This window comes from Lactuca virosa, chromosome 8 (assembly GCF_052849685.1).
Source record: "Lactuca virosa cultivar CGN04683 chromosome 8, Lactuca_virosa_CGN04683_v6, whole genome shotgun sequence".
Lineage (NCBI taxonomy): Eukaryota > Viridiplantae > Streptophyta > Magnoliopsida > Asterales > Asteraceae > Lactuca > Lactuca virosa.
The window spans coordinates 305,633,297-305,649,192 of NC_136433.1; the positions used below are offsets into that span (position 1 = coordinate 305,633,297).

The 15,896-nt window shown below is 31.8% G+C and overlaps 1 protein-coding gene across 1 annotated transcript; it reads left to right on the plus strand.

Annotated features, from left to right (window-relative positions):
• Positions 1-10,458: 10,458 nt before the first annotated feature.
• Positions 10,459-13,572, plus strand: LOC145134244 (membralin-like protein At1g60995). Its single transcript, XM_079069120.1, has 8 exons — positions 10,459-11,043; positions 11,166-11,212; positions 11,744-11,864; positions 11,969-12,052; positions 12,514-12,636; positions 12,819-12,905; positions 13,034-13,126; positions 13,342-13,572. The coding sequence occupies exons 3-5, from the start codon at positions 11,747-11,749 to the stop codon at positions 12,534-12,536; spliced, it is 225 nt and encodes a 74-aa protein (XP_078925246.1). The 5' UTR covers positions 10,459-11,043; positions 11,166-11,212; positions 11,744-11,746; the 3' UTR covers positions 12,537-12,636; positions 12,819-12,905; positions 13,034-13,126; positions 13,342-13,572.
• The last annotated feature ends 2,324 nt before the right edge of the window (positions 13,573-15,896 follow it).

Below are 15,896 nucleotides of genomic sequence, written 5' to 3' on the forward strand. Positions count from 1 at the left end.
CTTTAATCAAATAGGTAGAATGCATGTATAGTTTAAGAGAATTTGATCAGGAAAAGTAATTGATTTCAATCAATCAATCAATCAATCAATATGATGTTTAATTGCTGAAATCACGAATCATACATATATGAATTGGAGAAATCACTAGTAGCTTGATGATTCAATCAGTTCATGTTACCAGGTTAACAATTAAAAATGTTATATGCAAGTAACAATGAAAGTGATGAAAACTAAAGGAAGAAAACTCAAACCTTGATCAATTGATGAAATCATGATGTAGAGTAAAATCACAGTTTGAAAGATCGATAGTAATTGTTGAAGATGAAGATTAGTAGAAAACGTATGAACACTTGAACCTCTACCTTATATGAAATCGATGATCACAGAGCTAAAATCGATAACAATCTTGTAATGAGTTGTTGGTGTCGATAGATGAACATAAACCTCAATCACTCAGATTATCAATTGGAGATGTAGAAGAATGAAGAATAGAAGAATTAAGGAGATAGAAGATCGATCAGAATGAACTGAAGAACAAGGAATATTGATCTAGCAAATATCTTGGTAGAAGAATCGAAGCAGATGATTTCTTGATGAAGTGAAGATGACGCTAACATTATATCTCATCATCTTAAATTTAACCTAGTGACTAATCTACCCCTAATTAACTAATTCATTAGATTAATTAGTGTTAATCACGTTTTTCTGTGAGCCACAAGATTAGTTTTGATCAAAGGCTAAGATTTGGTCCCCATGTCTCACAAAATATAAGTGGTCTCAAATGAACCTCTACATATATATATATATATATATATATATATATATATATATATATATATATATATATATATATATATATATATATATATATATATATGAAGATTAAATTATTTATACAAATAAAAAATCTCTTGATTTTATTTGAGAATGAAAGTAGACAAGTATGAGTACGTTGAACTCTTAGGAATATATGTTTTATTCCCACATCGGCTCCTGCATATCAATTTTGATCTCAATTATCCCTATATAAAGAAACAAGGGTGGGCGTCATTATTCACGGAAGTGACCACCAAGCCTCATTGAAGTATGGCCCAAGTGAAGTCCAACTGTTTACCGGTCTCTTTTCTATTTGAGCCCATTTTTATTTTTTTATACAAATTCCGGTTTTTAAGTGGTTGAACCGGTTTTTTATAGAATCGGACGGTTTTTTCTGGTTTGAAAACAAGCGTTTTTGGCCTTAAAAAACTGGTGACCTGACCGGTTCCCGGTTCGGTCCAGTTTTCAAAACAGTGATTGAAACTTTGAGGCGGTGCATCGTGGGTGGATGACATGTCGCAAGCTCCACTACCAACAACCTAACTCATGTGGTAACCCCATGAACACTAATATGAAATAAACAGGGGACCAATTATGTCAAAATCTTAGGAACTTTACTGTTCCTAAGGAGAGACTTCTTTAATATATATATATATATATATATATATATATATATATATATATATATATATAGGTAGAGGTTCATTTGAGACCACCTATATTTTGTGAGACATAGGGACCAAATCTTAGCCTTTGATCAAATTTGATCTTGTGGTTAAAAAAACCATGATTAAGGCACTTAATTAAGCACTCAAGGGTAGATTAGTCAGATTTTAATCATATAATGCAATCTCCTGATTTACATGATCTTTCTTTACTCAACGTAACAAAATCAAATTCGCTCTTTCATTCGGTGATTTCCTCGGATGGTTTTCTCATTCACAACAACATTCAGATTGAATGAGAAGCAAAAAACTTGAGTTTTGTACGTTAATTGTCACTCACGCTGTGATGATTTTCGATTTTACATGCTTATTGAAAGAGATTTCAACAATTGATCATTAGTTCACATCGATTTCAAGCTTTCACGAGCAACTGATCATCAATTGAAATCTTCGGTTGAGTTCGTTTTCAGTAATTGGAAGTTTCATCGGAATCAGGTCGTATCCCCTTCACTTGATGATTTTCAACTACACAACTAGATTGAAATCAATTTTCACCAAAATACGCTTTCATCCAGTTACATAAATCGATGTTAGCAATTGATCATAAGATTCATATCGCTTTCAGCATTTTCAAGCTTCAACTTTGCTTCCTGGTAAGCGCTTTCAACTATTCATCATCATTGTCATCAGATTGAGATCTATTTTCAGCCCCTTTAGCTTTGATTTTTACTTCCAGATCTTAAATTTCAACAATTGATCATTATCTAAGATCAATTATCAGTTGGAAGCTTTGATTTCAGGATTCAGTTATCTATTTCAATGTTTGATTTTCAATTTTCATTCAATCAATTTGGTTTTTAGCAATAGAACACCATAATATATATATATATATATATATATATATATATATGATATCATATTTAGCAATTTTAATCTTTGATTTTTGTTATTCATTAACTAATTTGCTTTTTATGAATACAAGTTCATGTTTATGAGATTATATATCATATCATGTTATATATCAGATTAATTTTTAACTTGTGTAATATGTGAAAGATATTACTAAAATTACACATCAAATAGATAATGTTATTCTAATAGAATACTATACATACATAAATTAACATCAACTTATGATAATAGGTAATGTATAACATCAACTTATGTTAAGCAATCTCAACAATTTTCATCATCATTAATCGATCATGAGGTTAGGATCAAATTCGTTGCACCTTCAAGCTTTGATTTTTACTCTCACAGTCTTGTTTCGATAATCCATCATAATATAATCTCAGTAATCGATTGGGGATTTGATATCAACAATCAGTCATTATTTCAAGGTTTGGTTTTCATTTTGAATTCAAACAATATGTTTTTTTAGCAATAAAACATCATATTAATAATTTCTCTATTTGATATTATATTTTACAACATGATATCTTTTATGTTCACAGTGCAGACCGCATAGATTAAGATATGGATTCAACATATGGCTCTTGTGATTCTAAAAAACTCGGTGATGCAGATCATAAACAACATAGCCATGTTATACTTGATTACCAAAGACAAATGCTTTTTAGTGATCAAGAGAAATTAAAGAGGGATTCATCAAATTTGAATGAACAAACTGAGGAATCTGCTCAACATAATGCTCATAGGGATCTTTTTGAAATACTATCGTTCTGTTCAAACAATTCTTTATCAAATGTAATACCGGATTTCTTATCTCCAGATCTTATAAAATTAGCTAGCCATGAAATGTGATTTTCAAATTATCAGAATTTTTTATGGTATAAAAATCCTTATGATAGATTTTTTATGGTACAAAAATGAAATATGATGTTCAAACCATCATGATTTTAGAATACCTAAAATTACAGAAAAAGGAACATACTTTAACTTTCATACCAATATAAACAATGTATTATAACTTTATACGATTTTCTAACCATTCAACTTTGTTATGTAGTATATAAAATTTATAATAAAGTTCAAACTATTACAACATTCTAAAACATGAGAAATCATAATACCTAGAATTACCTAGAATATCATCTATGAACCATAAGCATGTCATATCATAATACCTAGAATTATGGAAAAGTAGCAACATGATTTACTCTAACTACTAATATGGAAATTGCTTTACTTTTTACTCATTATAACAACCTACTTTTATTTATTAACCAATATAAGAAATATGTAACTCGAACCTTTGTAAATTGATCACATGTGTTAGATTAATGTTAATACAAACAATTACATAATATTAATATTATAAACTGTAAAGAAATGATAAACATATAGAGTTCAATGTTACAAAAGCCTAAACCCTCTAAATAAAATCAACGAAAATCAAGTTATGTAGTAACATATGATTTATCTTATTAGAATACCTAGAATATCAATTATGTAACCATAAGCTTGTCATATCAAAATACTTAGAATTACGTAAAATAACAACATACTTACTCTTGCTACCAAAATTATGTTTTCTATAAATTACTTTGGTTTCCTATAAATTATTCTAATTTTAATTAAGAAATATTCTATTAGAATATTCTACATATAACTTAAAGTATCCTAGAACATTATTCTACAAGAGTATAAAAAAGCCTAATTTTATTTAAGAAATATTCTACATATAACTTAAAATATCCGAGAACCTTATTCTATCATAATATTCTACATATAACTTTTGAAAAGAGGTCATATACAATATTATTATATTAGAATATTTTATATATACACATTATTTACATGTAGTAAATCAAGTTATTCAATTGAAAACGTAGAACATTATTCTACTAGAATATTCTACATATAACTTAGAATATCCTAGAACATTATTCTACAAGAGTATAAAAAAGCCTAATTTTAATTAAGAAATATTCTATTAGAATATTCTACATATAACTTAAAATATCCGAAAACATTATTCTGTCGTAATATTCTACATATAACTTTTGAAAAGAGATCATATACAATATTATTATATTAGAATATTTTATATAAACACATTATTTACATGTAGTAAATCAACTTATTCAATTGAAAACTTAGAACATTATTTAATTAGAATATTCTACATATAACTTGGAATATCCTATAACATTATTCTATAAGAGTATAAAAAAACTTAATTTTAATTAAGAAATATTCTATTAGAATATTCTACATACAACTTAAAATATCCGAGAACGTTATTCTATCATAATATTCTACATATAACTTTTGAAAAGAGGTCATATACAATATTATTATATTAGAATATTCTATATATACACATTATTTACATGTAGTAAATCAACTTATTCAATTGAAAACGTAGAACATTATTCTATTAGAATATTCTACATATAACTTAGAATATCCTAGAACATTATTCTATAAGAGTATAAAAAAGCCTAATTTTAATAGAAAGTTATACATACAAACTTTAAATATAAACTCATGTAATATGAGAAAGATGTTACTGACATTACATGGGATAAACTAAAACATTACAAGTACTATTCTTGTAAATACATAAATGAATATCAACATTATACATCATATGTTCTAAAATTACAACTATAATATCATATGTACATGTTTATATTCTGTTGACATGTCTTGATCAGATGACGAGCTATCAGACGATGTATCATGAAGTATGACTTTTTTGCCTTTATCTATTTTCGATGATAGAAGTTGTTCAACATTCTTTCTTTTAGGATCAAAAACTCGTTTTTCCCTTGATTTGGTAGTTTCTTCATTTCAGCTGTATCAAAACATAAACCATACTTTTATTAAAACAATAAAACTAGGATATAAACAAACAATTTATTATACTTGAATATTTGAACATTCTGACAATAATTAACAACATAAAATTTGTTTAATAAATAATTTCAAATTATAGAATTTTTATTTTATTTTCACATTTAATTTTACACAAATCCGATATGATCAAGGCATCATTAACAATACACAAAGTAGAATCTATGAGATAAAATAACAAAAAAACACAATTGTCCACATGGTACTGACTCCAAATATAATTTATATTCCTTTAATTTCGATTAGTAATATCTAGTATAATTTAAACAAGAGATTTAATGTTATATAAAATACAAAAGATCAGATAACTAATCACCTAATTAGACCTTTATGTTAATAGACACCACCAACCTAAACCAACAATTTCATTAGCTTTCGATGTGTATTAAACACTAATCCTAACTATAGTAAACAATTTCAATAATATTTAACCGAAACTACGATAAAGAAGTTCGTTTCTAGCCTCAACTATAGTGAATCCGGATCAAACACTAACCATAACTACAATATAAATTTCAGAAAAATAATTCATAAATTTGAATAAATAGAATAATAACTTCCTGAAGCCTATTACAAGAGATGATTTAGAATCTACATTCTGTAGAATCCAAATCTGAATCAGATATTATTGAATTAAAACATAAAGAGATGAATTCAATTATGTCAAGATAGAATAACAAATTCTCAAAACATATTATAGTTTTGACTTATCAAAGTAAGCAGTAACATTTGGTTAATAAATAAAATAACATCTGAAATGAAATTTATAAAGTAACACCTAACTTAACAAATCAGAATACCTAGAATATTAAGTTATCAAATACTATTTTACTAATATTTTTACAGGATCATCTAAATAATCAAACTGTAACATCCGGACTCCCAGGTATATTATTTATATATTTTATTCTTGGGGTTTATTGAGTAACTCGCCGAGTTGGTGCCTCAACTCGTCGAGTAGAGTCGCGATGTGCCACGTGGGATTAATGATCTATTCGACGAGTCTAAGAGTCGACTCGCCGAGTAGACGCCTTGAAGTGAAACCCTAAATCTCGGGTTTGGGGCCTATATAAGGACACTTATAGCCTCATTTGCGGCTCATCAGCTGCTTAACCTTGCTGTGTGAAACCCTAAACGAGTGTAGTGAGCTAAGAGAGTCTCCATGCTAACCTTGAAGGATTTTAGTGCATCTTTGAGGAGGAAGAGGAGTTGTTCAGCAAGAAACAAGAAGGAGCTATTGGGGTTCAAGCCTTTTCGTCCAGAGCTTCAAGAGGAAGGTAAAAAGCTTGAATCTTTTCCCTTTATTTGGCTAGATCTCATGAGTTTGAGAAGTTAGGGTTTTCATCACATATTATTTGGGACTTCGAGAATACTAAGTTATCAAGAGGTTTAAACCTCATATCTGGACCTTGTGAGGTCCTTAGAGCCCAAAGGTCCCAACTTTATTCATCCATGAGAGGAGTATGGTGTTTAACACCTTGTGAGAACATGTATTGGTAGATTGGAGCAAAACCACCATGCATGAGCGTAAAGATCGAAGCTTTACGTGACAATCGAGCCTTAGGATGGTAGATCTAGTGTTTGGAGTGATAGATCTGCCTTAAATCGTCTGAATGAGAAATCAGATCGAAGGGACTCACCGAGTCCATGAACTGACTCGACGATTCGGTTAGGGTTTGTCCCGATAAGCTGGACCATGCGATAGCTCGACGAGTTAGGGGTTAACTCGACGAGCTAGACCTTCACGAGACTTATGAGGAACGAGTGGACTCGACGAGTCGCATTAGTGCACTCGGCGAGTCAGGTCAAACTTGGACTGTTGACTCGAGTTGACTTCTGTTGACTTTAGGGTTTGGTCAACATGAGTAATGGAAAGCCATAGAGCGGTAAAATGGTCTTTTACCCATTCCAAGAGTTTAAGAGAAAGAGAAATAGCATTGGTTTATTTAGAGTCGTGAATAGAGTATTAATGAGAGATATTTATCGTATGTCTTAGGCGGAGGCTAGACCGGTGATTCGAGTTCGAGGTTGTCCGAGTTCTTACAAGGTGAGTCTTCTCACTATACTTACCATGAGTGGTATCTTTGTGTGACCGAGTTGTCTTATGTGCTTATATTGAGAATTGTGATATCATGCATTATGTCTATGTGATTTATGATGTGTATTATTCTGAGCTTGCTGAGTTAGGACTGGAGGGTCCACCCGAGTTGTGGGACCGGAGGGTTCCACTGAGACACATTGACCGGAGGGTCTTATCTGAGTATAGCCATGAGAGGCTAACGAGATATGTGTGGTATTTTGGGGAACTCACTAAGCTTCGTGCTTACCGTGTTATGTGTTATGTGTTTCAGGTACTTCTCAGGATCACAGGAAGGTGCCGACTTGATTGTACACACACCTGCGTCGGAGATATGTTTGTGGAGGATCCTGGATTTGTGTTATAAACAGTTTTTGAGACATGTGTTTTGATAACTTAATGTTTGTGGAAATTGTGATTTTGAAATGAGATATTTGGGTGTTTAAATGAAAATTTTTGTTTGAAAATTTACGGTGTTACACAAACAAAGTAACATCTTAATCAAAGTAAGAAGTACCATATGACTTATCAAACCAGAATACTCAGAATATCAAGTTATCAAACAATATTTCACTAAATTTTTACTAGATAATCCAATTACTCAAACATAATAACATCTAAAATCAATTTAGGAAGTAAGTTATGACTTATCAAATTAGAATAAGTAGAATATCAAGTTATCAAACATTTATTTACTATATTTTTACTAGATAATAAGATAAATCAAACAAAATAAGATTTTGAATCAAATTATATTTCAAATGCCAGGAATATCTCTACATATTTTGTGAATAACTTCATTTATGCATAATAACATAGCATAAATTGTAGATTTATTAACATTAAAATTGTTAACAACCAAAGATGAGTCAGTGGAATCTTTTATTACCTGATGAAAAGAATCATTCCTCAACTGAGAATCATGAGAAGAAGTGTCAACTGAAGGATTGGCGGAAATTGGTATGTGCTAAGAAGTTTTTATTGTTTATTAAAACAAACTAACGAGCTGATGATATTGGAGATTCAAAATCGAAATCAGAAGCATGAGATTCAAAATCACAAAATAAGGTTTTGGGGGGTTTTAATGTAGAATTAAAATCAGATTGTATCGAAGGATCCATTCTTGATGATCAATTAGAATAAAAAGGGTAGAAAACGATGTAACTGAGCTTAATTCGAGGTAGATCCAATTGCAATTATGTTTCTAGGGTTTCAAATCCATAAATTTGGATCGCAATTGAATTTGAGATTGTATGTGAATAGGGGATTTTGGATGAAGAAAGACCTGTAGAGATATTGAATGACGTTAGAATACAGATAGAACGTAAATTATCATAATTACCCCTATGTGTCCTTTTCTAAACATCAATGTTTAACAATTCATGATCATTTTCTCTGTTACCTACATCGATAAGGAATTTCTAGATTTCAACATTTATTTTCAACAATTCATCATTAATTCTATATTATCAAAGGATTATCGTAAATGATCGATTTTCAGCAATTATTCATTAATTTTGCTATTATAAAATAAGTATTAGCAAGAATCAATGAAAAACTGATCAACAATTTCAATTTTTAGCAATTCATCATAAAAATTAGAATGGATAGAATACTAACTCTAGCATACAAAACTCAGAAGTACTATAAAAGTATACTAGAAGCTCATATGCAAAACAAAACAAAACATAATAATTAGATATTGTACTATACGAAATCAGAAGTAGTAGAATATTGTTCTGAAAGCTAAATATTGAGTTTTTGTTGGAAAATAGCTTTATGTCCTTTCTTTTTGAATCGGTTACTTCTCTTTGGTTCTTTAGACTAGACTTCAGTTCATGCTATTTTAATCGCTCTATCTACTTCATCTGATGACATTGATGATTCATCTTTTATATTAAGAAGGGGAATTGGAATCTGATTCTCTCGAACAAGACATTATTGAAAGATGAAATCAAAACCTTTGATGGGTATGAGTTCTAAAGTCGATTCTTAAAACTAGAATGAAACAATCTGAATAACATAATTAAGGTTTATGGTTTTGAATGACCGTTGATTCCTTCTATTTAGAAAGATAGGGTTTATGTGAATTTAAGGGATGATAGATTAAGGAAATAAAGAACATGTATATATGATTTTGATTCCTTAGTGATCTTTTAGATTCGATCTTCGGTTTTTATAAAAAAGAAACCAAAATTATCTATCTCTGAGAAACTTTGCTTCATTTTACGTCAATTGGGAGAATGGTTAACATCGAGGATATGATATGTGGTTTTGATTTGATATACTAGGGTTATTCGACTCAGAACCTGTTCAACCCGAATTATTCAGCGGTTCAATTACACAATCCGAAATTTGAATAACTTGAATTAATACCTGTTTTGTGAAGGATTGGTTGATAATCGAGATTGAATAAGAAGATTGAAATTACGAATTAGAAGGAATAATAATTTGTTGATAATCGAGATTGGTCGAGGGTTTTCTGTTCGTTGTTGGCACGTGAATCAATTAGGATTTGTGTTCGAGTATGAATCACAGGATGAATTCGAGCTAGAATAAAAAAAAAGAGCTCGACTTTTCAATTTCGATTTAGGGTTAATCTGAAACAAATTTGTGATGGAAGGGTTTCGATCCATGAAAGGGTTTTGACAAATGAAAAACATATGAATAGGTTTGTGAATGTGCCAAGTTACATTTCTACCCCTCCGTGTATTCTAGTTAATTACAAAGTTTGTGTTATTTACACAAACTGCCACTGCCAATTTCTTTTTTTTTTCTTTTTTTTTTTATTAAATCTTAACCACATATCAATTTTGATCAAGGGCTAAGATTTGGTCATCATGTCTTACAAAATATAGAGGGTCTCAAATGAACCCAAATATATATATATATATATATATATATATATATATATATATATATATATATATATATATATATTATCACAAAGCTATAGAAAAATCAATTGATTAAAAGTATGTTCCTTTAGTAACAGTACTTTGATCCTATTGGACCAAAATATATTTTTTTTCTTTTTAATCTGTTCCTCTTTGCCCGATACCGCTCTCTAAATACCTCCCTTAGATACTGTCACCCACCGCTTCCTCTGTCTTTCTTTCTTCGTCATCGGTGCTCCTTTTCTTTTGCCTCTCACGGTGTTTCTCTTCCGCTCCCGTCTCTACTATCGTCAGCTTCTAATCCTCAGACTCTATAACACTTCCCATTTTCAATCCGGACTCCGTCGCCAGAGGGAAGGTTGGATTGCGATGGTTTCGCCTACCCGATATGGGTACTGTTCACCGTCTACCGCCATTCTTCTCCACTTATCTTCCACCACCGTCTCTGATCCTTCCCTACCACCTGCCTTCTCCTCCAATCGGGTGACGAATCTGAGTGGTCAAAGGCGGACGATTACATTTGGATTTAGATCGATTCCTAGATTGTCGTCTCCAGTGAAGTCGGCACCACCGTCTACTCCAATTCTCTCCATTCGGATAAGGTTTCACATAAGCTTTCAATAACGTTGTTTCTTCCTGTCCTCTTCATTTGTCACTCACCACCACACACCACCTGAAGCTTGGTGCAACTGTGTTACTGTGATGTCGTGTGCTGGAAAACGACCGTTGCTTTCTCTTATTCATCACTCCTATGAGAGCAATGTTGGTAGGCCTTTCCTATTTAACTGAATTTCATATTCCCTTTTATAATTTTGTGAAACACCTGCTCTATGAAAAAGAAACTAATTTGCCCCTTATTAGATACTTTTTTTTGTTCAAACTTGGCAGGTTTGAAGATGCACACCAACTACTTGATGAAATGACTGAAAGAATCGGTAAGCTTATTTTTTTTTTCATATCACTGCAACTTTAACTGTCACCTGTTTTCAAAGTTGTCGATTGTAAAACCTCGATGGTTGAGGACCATGAGTGATCTCTGCACTAGCTAAGGAGTTATTAGAACCAGATGGAAGGTAAAACTTAAGACTGGCATTGTTTTCTTTTTCTTGACATTTCATTGGGTTGGGTTCTATTATTCTACAAATAAATTTGAGTTTTTTTTCTAACACTGACCATATTTGTGTATGTTCGTGTTTGTGTTCTTTTCTGTATTGATATGTGTTCTGTTTTAGCCGTGATGACATTTGGTACTGTTGTTCCACCTGGCCAATTTGTCCTAGTATTGAATTTTAATCAGATGTTATCTTCATAAACTATACAAACAAATCTAACATTGTTAATATACAATGCTAACTAAATTAAAAGAAAAAGATTAGATTGACGTCATTATTAAATCAAGTTAATAAGTAAATCAATTACATGTATGTTTTTTATCTCTTATTTTTTACACATGTCTTGCTCCTCAGGTTATGTTCTATGGTTTAGCCACGGTCACATTTGGTATGTTATCCAAGTGGCAACAACTTTTAATCAATAAAGTTGTAGGATATGATATTATTTTCATCAACAATGTACTGAATTCTCCAGGTTAAGATATAAAAAAAGTTTTTGGCTTGAACTAATAAGTTATAATTATATCATTCGGTGCATCTTGTCCTTTATTTTATTTTATTTTTTTAAATCTGATGCAGGCTACTTGTATAATTACCTGGCAAAAGCCTTCTACAATCTTACATATGCACATCAGCAACGAGAAAGGTCACCAAGATTTGGAGGTTTGCCACTTTTACAATTTATTAAATGCACGAAATCGCAACATCTTTATTGATTTGTTTATAATAGCATTCTACTTTTATTTGTTCCTATGCATGTATCTTAAGAAATTCGTACTTATGTTAGATTTAATGCAACCTTGCAATTGGATACAAATAATGAATCTATAACAGGATATATTCAGGTTAGTTCGTCTTTTATTTATGTTTTGCTATCATTCCTTTAATTTTAAAATCTTTTAACAGTTTTTTGTTTTGTATTTTTTTTTTTTGTAATATTTATGTTTATTGTGAGGACTTGATCATGGGTTCTCATCATTTTCGGTGTTATAAATGTTTTCCTACAAAGAAGTATAAGCATGTTGCTATATTTTGCATTTAGCCCTTTAATTTTATACTTGGTTTAGCTGCTAATTCAATTTCTTTAGTAAATTTTTAATATGAATTTGTCTCTTCACTTGCAGGAAAATGTGGCGACCACTTCTAACCCTTTTCTCTTTGCACCTTATATTTTGTTATCGATTTTAGTTGCAGCTTTGTAGATGGGCAAAATGAGGTGATTTTAGTCAAAAAAAAAATCTGAGTATGTAAGACCATTATACCCTTTTAGAACCATAAGTTACAACAAATTTGACTTTAATTAAAAAAAGTTATGTTCTTCGTTAACGGTTGCTTTCTCGCACGTGGTGGAAACTACTACATTATGAAAGTAAAAAAAAGTTATATGTTAAACTAATAGTTATGTTCTTTGTTAACGGTTTTTTTATAGACTTTTGGATGAAAAGAGAAGCCTCTTCAAGAGTACCTTCAATAGACTTAAATTCTTAAAAAGGAGATTGCCAGACATGATAAAGAGGTGCACCTTCTTCTGTCTATTGTTTTATCTGAGTAAACCTATGTTTAAATTTTCTAATTTAACCTATATTTTATTATTATTTTTTAACTTTTCCTTAGATTTTCCAACATAAATCTCACATTTTTTAGCTTAATATGCAAGCTGAAGCTCAAAAATTCACCATCAAAGAGAGTGCCAAAGAATGGATCAAAAAACAAGAGCATCTGGTTCCCATTTTAAATGTGAGACAATCGGGCAGCAAAATGAAACAATTTTCAGTTTTAGTTTGTATTTTATGGTTTCCATGAATCAAAATCAATGTGAAAACTTGAAATAAGGAAAAAAAAAAATTTTAAATGTTTCATTTAAGGACTAAAAAAATTAAACATAGAAAGCATGAGAACTATTTTAACTTATTTGATACGGAATCACATTTAGTGAAAACATTTCCATGCAGGACATTGGCAACCTGATAAAGAAGACTAGATTCCAAATTTATCAGGCGAATTGCATCTCTCCGTCCCACTGGCATTACATCATCGATTCCAACCCTGTAATTCCATTCCAACCCAACCTCCATTCCCTTCCATCTTCCATCCAACAAAAATCATTTTAACTGCATGTGTATCTTTCTTTTTAATTCTTGTATTTTGCTCCTACTTTTTTTGGTATTGGTTTTCCCTTTTCGCTTTTCGTTTTGGATTCTTCCATGCCTTGGATATTAGAACTGTTGTAATGTCAAAAATTTCCTTATGACCCATGCAACGCATGGTCACTTCTCTAGTTCTTATATAATCAAAATTGAACTATAATTTGACTAAAGTAACATTTATTAAAGAAATAAAAAATTACATTTGCAACACACTTTTACATTAAGTAACTCATGTGGTTTCGCAAGATTTGAGGAACCACAAGTTTTTGCACAGTGGTGAATTTAAAATCAAAAACCATGTGGTTCCTTATATAAGTGAAACCGAAAAATGAGAGAGTAAATAATACTAGTGGTGGGCTAATGCCTAGCGAAGGGGCGATGTTGGGCCTGTAGCGATAGCGATGGTTGGACGGCAAACAACAGATGGCAGAACTGGTGGTCGGGTGGGAGCGATCATCAGGGTGGCATCGTATGATGCTTCAGAGATGTTGATCATGTCTCAACCCAAGCGACATTTCATATTTGAAGCATTTTTTTGCTATTTTATCCTTTTTTATGTTTAATTTTAAATGGACTAGACTATTTCCTAATTATTACAAGACATTGAGCTATTTTAAATGGACTGAAATATAAACTATAAGGCTTGTACATTTTAATCCATTTTCTTTTTGGCAAATTTTATAAGGTAGGTCCATGAAAAATTAAAAAGTAGTTCCGTAGTTTTTATTTTTCATGCATAACTTATACTATTTTTTTTTAAAATAGGTGGGTTCTAGGATCCACCTTCAGAAAGCATAGATATGCTCATGAGTTTGTAGCCTTTGATAGGTTGATATATTACTTTTTTTTATGTGTAACATCTTAAAATTTCAACAATTTTAAACTTTTCAAAACGACCCCTTTTATTAATAAAGATGTTTACAAAATTAGTATTCTCAAAACATTATTCAGAAATCAATGCCTCCTAAGATCAATGACATAAAATCAGGATGTGTACGGTCACGCCTTCGCCTTGCCACGATTCTTTGAACTACCTGAAACCATAAACCAAAAATTATAAGCACAAAGCTTAGTGAGTTCTCCAAAGTACCAACACATAACATATAACATATACCACAAACAACATACAAGCAGGGCCTTCAACATGACTGGAATGCCCCACCGGCCTACAGTCTATCTGGTACGCCCAAAGAGCCTTCAGTCTGACTGAAACGCCCCACCGGTGTACAATCTATCTGGTACGCTCACAGACACTTCAACATGACTGGTACGCCTCACTGGGCCTTCAGCATATCTGGAACGTTCTCCGGGCCTTCGGCCTGACTGGTACGCCTTACTGGCCTTCAGTCTATCCGGGACCCCCTGGGTCTGTTGACCTTCAGCACCTAGTAGGACTGCCTCAACCTAACCACACACAACATGTCAACATATACACATCCAAAACACATATAAGCTCAACAAATCATAACAACATATCGATATAAACATTACCGGGTTTGTTGACTGACGGCACAAAGCAGTACGGTCTCAACCCACCCACATCACGACAATATATAACCAGTCAACAAACAATCAGGCAGATCTTACCGACCACTAAGCATAACATCATCCTATCTACTAGGATAACAGATCTAACAGGTCACTACAATGCTCAATCATACGATAACCAGGTGAATAATCCAAAGGGCCGACCTTGGCGCCTTCGTCCCATAAGCATAAACATAAATAACATAGGCCTTACAACATCTATTATTCTACTGGCCTATAACCCGTAAATCTCTCATCTGATCATTACACCGATGCTCTTGTGTCACTACCTGTAATCTAAGAAACTGAGTGAGTCAGACTTGGGAGTCTGGTGAGCACATAGGGTTTTCAACCCACAATAATTAAGTTCTTTAATTTCATCAAATCATTCAACCCGATTACCCGTTCCCGTTATCCTCACTTTCTGTCGCTAAAGCATCTAATATAAGGTACCTACCCTAAAGATTATCTTCGGGATTGAGAATAATGCTTAGGGGATTCCTCAGCAATATATGTCAGTAAGGCAATCATGAGGGGGAGGGAGTACACCTGGTAAACACGTAGTTCAAAAACACCTACAGGTTGCAAGCCTGCTAGCGTTCCACTAGACTGTCTAGAATAGTCTGTGGTCGTCATCTATACTCCGCTAGATGACTAGATCAACTTTAACACCAAGGCCTCTCATCATTTATTTCATCTTTCATCATCTATATCATCTACCCATCTTTACCCAACATAATTATAGGTATAAAATACATATACAGTTTAAATCGAGTAAAACATGTATAAATCGTTCATCTAGCATAGATATCAGGAACACATATAATAAGCAT